We start from the raw sequence: 10,930 nt of genomic DNA on the forward strand, positions 1-10,930 counted from the left end.
ATTTCGGATCCACGTATTAACAGAGTAACAATAGACATTTATTATAAATGTAGCGTAATTTCTAATACATGCTTCGAACATTGTGAAAACAAATGTTATTGAACTAGGTCACCCCATACTTATAAATAGAACGATGATGCAACTCAGCCTACGCGAAAATCCTTCGCAAACAAATCCGCCGTGTGGATTGTTTTCATTACAACCTGTTGTTAAAACATAATCATTGATAGACATTTGCCAACTTGTTCAAAATCTATGATATCAACGACTTCTCCAAGGAAAAAATATTACTTTTGTGTTACTGATTATCGCTTTTCAATTTATTACACCTCCAATAAAGAGCTGTTTGGTCCAGAAAAACAAAATGAGGAATACCCTGTTTTGATCCGACCTACGTCACAGCGGTCATTATGACGAAATGTCGTGAGTGGGAGTTGAACAGGCTGTATGGTCAAGATGACATTATATGTGCGTAGGACGTGGCTCACAACACTTTTATGTTACAGTTACAGTTGTGTTTTTTTTTCTTAAATAAAAATACTCAATCATTTTAATGTATGAGTATCAAATACGTTATTGAAGAAACGTATCTTATCTACAAAAATTGCCAAAAATTAAATTAAAAGGGAAAAAAAACAAGTGTCAGATTATTCGCTAAAAATTTCTAAACTGTAGACAGTATTGTATGACAGTTCCCTACATCACCCTACGCCAGCCTACATCAGCCTTCCACATGTAAAACAACAACAAAATCCAAACCATTCACCTCTTACCTGATGTTAGACATGTCCACAAGCCAATAAAGCAGACCCGTCCTTAATCCCATTAATTATACAACTTTATGTTAAATGGGGATAGGTATGGGAGGGTGGAATGGACGCAGTATATCCAACCACCTACCTCTAGCTGTATAAACTATATGGATACAATGGGTCGCCATATCATTATCCACTTAATGATCATCACGTCATTATCCACATGTGATGATTATCACGTCATTATCCACATGTGATGACTGTCACGTCATTATCCACATGTGATGACTGTCACGTCATTATCCACATGTGATGACTGTCACGTCATTATCCACAGGGTGTGAAGCAGGATTTAAAGTTTTCCCAACTCATGTGTAGGATTGGCTTGAAAGTTGGGGGTGTGGACTTATAAAAGTACTGAGTGTGGGGGCGTGAGGGGGGATTTAGTCTAACTCACTGTCAAGGTCAACGCATGAAGTGACCCAGATGACAACCTGTTTCCTGTCAGCGAGTAGCCTGGCACGCGACACACGAGTGTCTGACACTACAGCTGACACTTGACTTGGTCTGACACTACAGCTGACACTTGACTTGGTCTGACACCACAGCTGACATTTGACTTGAGTGGCCGACAGTGGCACCAGAAGGGAAGAGCTGTCAGAACAACAACAACCGCAGCAACAACAATAACAACCGCAGCAACAACGACAACAACAGCAGCAACAGCAACAACAACAACCGCAGCAACAACAATAACATCCGCAGCAACAACGACAACAACAGCAGCAACAGCAACAACAACAACCGCAGCAACAACAATAACAACCACAGCAACAACGACAACAACAGCAGCAACAGCAACAACAACAACCGCAGCAACAACAATAACAACCGCAGCAACAACGACAACAACAGCAGCAACAGCAACAACAACAACCGCAGCAACAACGACAACAACCGCAGCAACAACGACAACAACAACCGCAGCAACAACGACAACAACCGCAGCAACAGCAGCAACAATAACAACAACAACAACAACAAACGCAGCAACAGCAGCAACAACAACAACAACAACCGCAGCAGCAACAACCGCAACAACAACAACAACAACAACAGAAGCAACACCCTCAGCCAGAAAAACAACATTCCCACCAAATATATCCTTTATAATTGTTGGATCCACCAAACAATTTTTGATCGACCGTTTAGAAAAAAAACTCGACGAACCCCCCCCCCCCCCCCCCTCAACCAATACATATTTAAAACGTGCACATGGGATCTGAAAGAATTTGTGGCAGATGAAGTAGAGTTAACCAGTACTTGTAACCATGGCAAGTGAAGTAGTGGTGTAAGTGAAGCAACCAACAGCAGCATTCATGATGCATTGAATGGTACTGATTAGAACTGAGTAGGCTCAGTGACGTCACAGTTCACCCCGGGTAGATGAGAGTCCCTTAAAGAATACGCTTTGACAAACTCATTATTTTAAGGCTTAAGGTTATATGTAACAAATAACTATCAAATACAATCCTGTTTGTATCACATAGACCACCCCTAAAAAAATGTATGAGAGAAACTGCGAGGGTTTTTAAAACTATCAGAGTGGCCGGGGTTTTTTGCACTCATCTCAAGATGTTGAGGTGGTAATATGGTGTTTAAACTACCTTAGAGGGAGTAATTTTTTTTTAAATTCTTGAAACGGCAAAAATGGCGGTGGCCGGAAAGAACCGCAACGGAAAAAAGCGCAACGGAAAAAAGCGCAAAACAAAAAGCGCAACGGAAATAAGCGCACACGGAAAAAAGCGCAAAGAGAAAAAAGCGCACACAGAAAAAAGCGCAAAGAGAAAAAAGCGCAAACGGAAAAAAGCGCAAAGAGAAAAAAGCGCACACAGAAAAAAGCGCAAACAGAAAAAAGCGCAAACGGAAAAAAGCGCAAAGAGAAAAAAGCGCACACGGAAAAATGCGCAAAGAGAAAAAAGCGCAAACAGAAAAAAGCGCAAAGAGAAAAAAGCGCACACAGAAAAAAGCGCAAACAGAAAAAAGCGCAAACGGAAAAAAGCGCAAAGAGAAAAAAGCGCAAACGGAAAAAAGCGCAAACAGAAAAAAGCGCACACGGAAAAAAGCGCAAACGGAAAAAAGCGCAAACGGAAAAAAGCGCAAACAGAAAAAAGCGCAAACGGAAAAAAAGCGCAAACAGAAAAAAGCGCACACAGAAAAAAGCGCAAACAGAAAAAAGCGCAAACGGAAAAAAGCGCAAACGGAAAAAAGCGCACACAGAAAAAAGCGCAAACGGAAAAAAGCGCAAACAGAAACAGAAAAATGCGCAACCAGAAAAAACACAACGAAAAATGTGCAAAAGAGAAATTTAGCACAAAGACCATATGGACTAGATGACACATTTATACATGACTGTTAGGGCTGCTGTGAGAGTGTCGTGTTTGATCACGTGATCTACTAACATTTAAAGCGTACCACTACCATCTGCATTCCCATCACCACGATACAGGCGATAATCACTTTACACAATGCCTATTATTTTCTTGGTCAATAATTATTCAACTACTATTCTCGTATAAACATAAAACTATCGACATTACACGAAGTATCTTTCACATTCTCCCTAGTCCGAACTACCTAGCTTGCATACTATAACAACCCGTTCCTATGGCAAAACTTCACTCTCTTTCATCCGCGTCATCAAACATGCATTCGTCATATCTCTCGTAACAACATTCATTCGCACCAAAATAACAATTTTGTATTTAATATTTTTTCACATCATGACGCACCTACCTACCTACCTACTACCCACCTACCTACCTACCTACCTAACTACCCACCTACCCACTTACCCACTTACCCGCCTACATACTTACCAAACTACCCACCAAAAAAGTTTCGGCGAAGTTCGTAAGTTTCGTAAACTGTACTAGACATCATTTTTTTAATGAAAATTCATTGACATCATTGACATATGTTACATATATGTTACATTTTGCGACAACCTTAATTAGTGCGTTGGGCTTGTATGAAAACTCACTTCGAACTAACTCAATTACATGCTATTTATTTTAACATTTATAAACTTCATCTCTCTTTGTTTCTTTATAAAAAGGTTACGGAAGGTTTTTAAGGTATTTTACTGAAATGTTTACCGGACGAATGCAAAATGATATAAACAACCATAGCTCTTCTGTTATATAGGCTACATGCAGTGTTTCTTCCAGACTTCCCCCCCCCCCCCTCAAACTGTCGATTGTACCTCCCCCCCCTCAAACTTTCGATTTGCATATATATATATATATATATATATATATATATATATATATATATATATATATATATATATATATATATATATATATATATATATATATATATATATATATATATATATATATATATATATATATATACCGAGGGGTCTATTGGGGGGGGGGGGGGGGTTATGACCCCCCATAAACCCCCCCCCCCCCCGCCTACGCCACTGCATATAAGTATTCGCATAGATTTAGAGTAGCGTCCCTTTTGTTTACATGTTTTCATTACCCTTCAAACAAAAGTCTATTTTAGTTATATTGAGATTAAAGAATGTAAATAAATAGTATACACAATTCTGTAGAATAGGAACGATTGGGAGGGAAGTGACATTTAGCGCAGTAAATTTAGAGGTTAGGTAGGGTATAATAAATGGTGGGGTTAGGAAAGTTAAGGGGTCAATTCTCTAATAGGCAATCTATGTCTCTTTCGTACTTTCGTGTTGGTTTATTGTCGAACCTGTCCTCACCTTACATCACAACAGTTGGGTGACGCTTACCGCGTAATGATAAAATAAATAGCATTTAATTGAGTTAGTTCGAAGTGAGTTTTCATACAAGCCCAACGCACTAATTAAGGTTGTCGCAAAATGTAACATATATGTAACATATGTCAATGATGTCAATGAATTTTCATTTAAAAAAATGATGTCTAGTACAGTTTACGAAACTTACGAACTTCGCCGATACTTTTTTGGTGGGCAGTTTGGTAAGTATGTAGGCGGGTAGGTGGGTAGGTGGGTAAGTGGGTAAGTGGGTAGGTGGGTAGTTAGGTAGGTAGGTAGGTGGGTGGGTAGTTGGGTAGTAGGTAGGTAGGTAGGTGCGTCATGATGTGAAAAAATATTAAATACAAAATTGTTATTTTGGTGCGAATGAATGTTGTTACGAGAGATATGACGAATGCATGTTTGATGACGCGGATGAAAGAGAGTGAAGTTTTGCCATAGGAACGGGTTGTTATAGTATGCAAGCTAGGTAGTTCGGACTAGGGAGAATGTGAAAGATACTTCGTGTAATGTCGATAGTTTTATGTTTATACGAGAATAGTAGTTGAATAATTATTGACCAAGAAAATAATAGGCATTGTGTAAAGTGATTATCGCCTGTATCGTGGTGATGGGAATGCAGATGGTAGTGGTACGCTTTAAATGGTAGTAGATCACGTGATCAAACACGACACTCTCACAGCAGCCCTAACAGTCATGTATAAATGTGTCATCTAGTCCATATGGTCTTTGTGCTAAATTTCTCTTTTGCACATTTTTCGTTGTGTTTTTTCTGGTTGCGCATTTTTCTGTTTCTGTTTGCGCTTTTTTCCGTTTGCGCTTTTTTCTGTGTGCGCTTTTTTCCGTTTGCGCTTTTTTCCGTTTGCGCTTTTTTCTGTTTGCGCTTTTTTCTGTGTGCGCTTTTTTCTGTTTGCGCTTTTTTCCGTTTGCGCTTTTTTCTGTTTGCGCTTTTTTCCGTTTGCGCTTTTTTCCGTTTGCGCTTTTTTCCGTGTGCGCTTTTTTCTGTTTGCGCTTTTTTCCGTTTGCGCTTTTTTCTCTTTGCGCTTTTTTCCGTTTGCGCTTTTTTCTGTTTGCGCTTTTTTCTGTGTGCGCTTTTTTCTCTTTGCGCTTTTTTCTGTTTGCGCTTTTTTCTCTTTGCGCTTTTTTCCGTGTGCGCTTTTTTCTCTTTGCGCTTTTTTCCGTTTGCGCTTTTTTCTGTTTGCGCTTTTTTCTGTGTGCGCTTTTTTCTCTTTGCGCTTTTTTCCGTTTGCGCTTTTTTCTCTTTGCGCTTTTTTCTGTGTGCGCTTTTTTCTCTTTGCGCTTTTTTCCGTGTGCGCTTATTTCCGTTGCGCTTTTTGATTTGCGCTTTTTTCCGTTGCGCTTTTTTCCGTTGCGGTTCTTTCTGGGAACCAAAAATGGCACAGTATGATTAGAAGAAAGAAATAAATATACGCAGTCTAACATTCAACGATACAAACTTAGCAAAAAGGAAACATAACCGGTTAAATTTAATTTTAGATAAGTTTTCATTATTACTTCCCTTGGACGTTTGTGTGTGTGTGTGTGTCAATATTATCCAAACTATATCAAATTCCCTTCCTTTAACTATTTCAACAAAAAAATCCACCTGAATCAATTATCGTATTTATAGTAAAACAAATTACATGCATACTGATCTCACGTTAACAAAATCTAGCATTAATATTATTGCGGTTATGTTTTATAATAATAATTTTTCCTTACACCACCCTACCCCGTGCACACCACTGAGAGCAGCATCATTTCCCCCCCCCTGCCCCATTTCTTCTGAAGGTCTATAAGTGCTAGTCAATACTTCCTTGCTCATCTATCCCCTGATTCATCAGGCAATTCACACTTCAAGTGTTTCGCCAGATGGTTTGTGGGTAAAATAAAATGTAACGTAAGTTTTGATTTTCTCATTGTTGTCGAGTTTCTCACAATTGTCAACACGCCACAAATATTGGCCTCACTGAGTAAATTTCATGCTCGTGCACTGATTTGCACGTGGTTCGACTGTGTGATACAGGTGTTAGTTATGTGTGTGTGTGTGTGCACGCGTGAGCCGATCTACAGTGGTGTGTGTGGGTCAGGGGGGTGAGGGAGGGGGAGTGAGGAGGGTCACAATTGAGAACCACTGTAAACCAGACCCCAGCGCTCTACGTGACGTCATCCTGTTGTTAGTGAGGCGATGGTTGGTACCGTGACGTCATCACGTGACACTTGACTGGCCAGGTTTTTGTACCGTGAACCCTGACGTGACAGGAAGTTCAACATTTGTGTGTGTCAGAGGAAGTGAGAAGTGTGTTGATGTGTGTGTGGATGTGTGTGTGTGGATGTGTGTATGTGGATGTGTGTGTGGATGTGTGTGTGGATGTGTGTGTGTGTGCGGATGTGTGTGTGTGTGGATGTGTGTGTGTGGATGTGTGTGTGGATGTGTGTGTGTGTGGATGTGTGTGTGTGGATGTGTGTGTGGATGTGTGTGTGTGTGGATGTGTGTGTGGATGTGTGTGTGGATGTGTGTGTGGATGTGTGTGTGTGTGGATGTGTGTGTGTGTGGATGTGTGTGTGTGGATGTGTGTGTGGATGTGTGGATGTGTGTGTGGATGTGTGTGTGTGGATGTGTGTGTGGATGTGTGTGTGGAAGTGTGTGTGGATGTGTGTATGTGGATGTGTGTGTGTGGATGTGTGTGTGTGGATGTGTGTGTGGATGTGTGTGTGGAAGTGTGCGTGGATTTGTGTGTGTGTTAGAGGAAATGAGAAGTGTGTGGATGTGTGTGTGTGTGGATGTGTGTGTGTGTAGATGTGTATGTCGGGGGCGATATTCAACCACCTGACATCATTATTGATGGAACTTTTTACCATTAGAAAATGTTGGTAGCCAACCTCTGACTGTATATATGGCTTGCCATTTAGTGGGACGACTGCAGGTAACCTAGTAAGACAATTTTATAATAGGAAAAAGTAGACACACAATTAGGGTATTGGGTAAGGTCAAAGGTTACATAACCGAGTTGAGATGGTGTAAGAAATGTTTTTTTCATCACTGGTCAATAATAGCTAGCCTATCGTCTCAGTAGGATATAGTTGTTGCTGTTGTGTGTCCCTAGTTGGTGATGGTGCTGTCTTGTCATACTTATCGGACACATAATCAAATCAACTGGAATGCCGTAACCATAGCAACAAATGTCCACCCCCTCTTGTTTTATGCACGGTCACGTGTGGTTAGGGGACATTACTCTCCGTGTCTGACAGTCTTGGCGGTGACGTCACACAATGCGGCTGAGGTTTATACAAACAAGATCACCTTTTCCCACCATTGACACTGCAGCAGATGAACTCTGCTTCACCTTACCACACAGAAAACCAGGGCGCTTATACTTTAAAGTGAGGGGTTTTGTCATGTATCACTTCACAGCAACACAGATCTGATACATATATCAGTTTGTATAGGTGATAAATGTGCCACCACACTCGTCATGAGCTAAATATTGATAGGTGTTTACTACTGGGGTTAGAGGTGGTAGACCATTCAGGTTAGATAAAGTACTCCACCCCCCACACACACATACCATACACCCACACATACCATACACCCACCCCACCAACAACATACACCGATCCCCACACACCATACACCCATCCTTCCCCCACACCATACACACATCCCCACACCATAACTCATCCCCCACTCCCACCCCCACCCTAGCCTACCCACCCACCCACCCATCCAATCCCACCCCTCCCCCACCCCCGCCCCTGTCCGTCTACACATTGACCTCGTCACACACCAGCCACTGCGGGGTTAATTAAACCTGCCGTGACCTATCAATCAGTGCTGACCACCTCATTAACATATCTGTCACGGTCTGTAATTAAGACAAGGGAGGTAACGATGCTGTGTGTGTGGGGGGGGGGGGTAGATGTGGCGTAGTTTCATGCAGATATAAATAGAACAGTTAGGACCAGACGCCAGCCTGGAAGGGAGCCAGAAAGATTGGCTGCTTCATGGGTGTAGGTGAGCTTAGAACATTTCTTTCTTTGTGTGGGGAGGTCGAGGTGAGTTGAAATTTGTTCGGTCACTCATTGGGTCACTCATTGGGTCACTCACTCAATGGGTCACTCATTGGGTCACTCATTGGGTCACTCACTAGGTCACTCATTGGGTCACTCATTGGGTCACTCATTGAGTCACTCACTGGGTCACTCAATGGGTCACTCATTGGGTCACTCATTGGGTCACTCATTGGGTCACTCATTGGGTCACTCATTGGGTCACTCATTGGGTCACTCATTGGGTCACTCATTGGGTCACTCATTGGGTCACTCATTGGGTCACTCATTGGGTCACTCATTGGGTCACTCACTGGGTCACTCATTGGGTCACTCACTGGGTCACTCACTGGGTCACTCATTGGGTCACTCATTGGGTCACTCATTGGGTCACTCACTGGGTCACTCACTGGGTCACTCACTCATTGGGTCACTCATTGGGTCACTCACTGGGTCACTCATTGGGTCACGCACTGTGTCACTCACTGGGTCACTCATTGGGTCACTCACTGGGTCACTCTATGCCGTGAGTTGTTTTAAGCGATTATTTATGGGTTTACTTTTACGTGTGATACATTTTTATTTGAACCGTGAATATCCAGAGTGTCGTGCTACTTTGTGGATCTGATTAATGTAGCATTTTACATATGTATAATTTCTCTCTCTGTGATAAATATCACATGTTTGAAACAGCTGCGGTGAATACATCACATTTCTCATAAGTGTAATTATATCACATTTCTCTCACAGCTTCAGTAGTTATCTCTGCCAATCCCCGTGAACAAAATACCAACCCACGTGATCAAAGTCTGCCAACCCACGTGAACAAAGTCTGCCAACCCACGTGAACAAAGTCTGCCAACCCACGTGATCAAAGTCTGCCAACCCACGTGAACAAAGTCTGCCAACCCACGTGATCAAAGTCTGCCAACCCACGTGAACAAAGTCTGCCAACCCACGTGAACAAAGTCTGCCAACCAACGTGATCAAAGTCTGCCAACCCACGTGATCAAAGTCTGCCAACCCACGTGAACAAAGTCTGCCAACCCACGTGAACAAAGTCTGCCAACCCACGTGAACAAAGTCTGCCAACCCACGTGATCAAAGTCTGCCAACCCACGTGATCAAAGTCTGCCAACCCACGTGAACAAAGTCTGCCAACCCACGTGAACAAAGTCTGCCAACCCACGTGAACAAAGTCTGCCAACCCACGTGATCAAAGTCTGCCAACCCACGTGATCAAAGTCTGCCAACCCACGTGATCAAAGTCTGCCAACCCACGTGCAGAGGCGTAGCGACCCTTCCCGGCGTCCCCCTTCAAACTTTCGATTTTCACCCCCCCCCCCCCCTCGAACTTTTGATTTCCACACCCCCCCCCCCCCACTCAAACTTTCACTTTGTTTTTCCAACCCATTTTTGCGCCCCCCTAAGGTCGGCGCCCGGGGACATATGTCCCCCCGCCCACCCCCCTCGCTACGCCTCTGCCCACGTGATCAAAGTCTACCAACCCACGAGAACTAGGGTTGCACAAGACCAGACCCACCCACCCCCCAATGGCTTGATAAACTTCATGACCTAACATTACTGGTCAGGTCATGTAATTGACCTAAGGACCTGCTGGCGATGTAACCAACTGTGACCAAGCATCTAAGACCTCGTTCAGCCAAGCGTGAAGCAGACGTTAGGACTAACCCAGCAGACGTTAGGACTAACCCAGCAGACGATAGGGCTAACCCAGCAGACGATAGGGCTAACCCAGCAGACGATAGGGCTAACCCAGCAGACGATAGGGCTAACCCAGCAGACGATTTCTGTGAGCCAGGTTGGGATGGTAGTTGGGAAATCAGCGGATGTGTTTACAAGTGGGAGGCTTTTCTGAGAAAATTTGACGTTTACAAGCTGTGTTTCACATTTACATTAAGCCAAGTTTGTCTTCGTTTCTTTGCGGTTGAACCATCTGTATGTCAAGGAATGTCTTTCAGCTTATTCCAGGTGTTTTGTGTTCAAGATTTCTATCTTTCTAGATAGATCTAATAATATTTCAGCATCAACCATCAGATAGATGGTACAAATTTTCTTGATGAAACTGGTTTTGTTAAATGTGAGATGTTTACTTCAAGTTTTGTAAAATGGTGAGCAGGTTTTAACACGACACAACGAAGCTTAATTCCACGTGTATCACCACTTGAGTCACCACTTGGGTCACCACTAGAGTCACCACTTGGGCCACCACTTGGATCACCACTAGGTGCGCCACTTGGGTCACCACTAGGTGCGCCACTTGGCTCACCACTTGTGT

General features: G+C 42.9%; 1 protein-coding gene across 1 annotated transcript; it reads right to left on the bottom strand.

Annotated features, from left to right (window-relative positions):
• Positions 1-8,681: 8,681 nt before the first annotated feature.
• Positions 8,682-9,017, bottom strand: LOC131946069 (putative G-protein coupled receptor 152). Its single transcript, XM_059306710.1, has one exon. The coding sequence runs from the start codon at positions 9,015-9,017 to the stop codon at positions 8,682-8,684; it is 336 nt and encodes a 111-aa protein (XP_059162693.1).
• Between the last annotated feature and the right edge of the window lie 1,913 nt (positions 9,018-10,930).

This window comes from Physella acuta, unplaced genomic scaffold, assembly GCF_028476545.2.
Source record: "Physella acuta isolate Inbredline_101_S28 unplaced genomic scaffold, ASM2847654v3 ptg000544l, whole genome shotgun sequence".
NCBI lineage: Eukaryota > Metazoa > Mollusca > Gastropoda > Physidae > Physella > Physella acuta.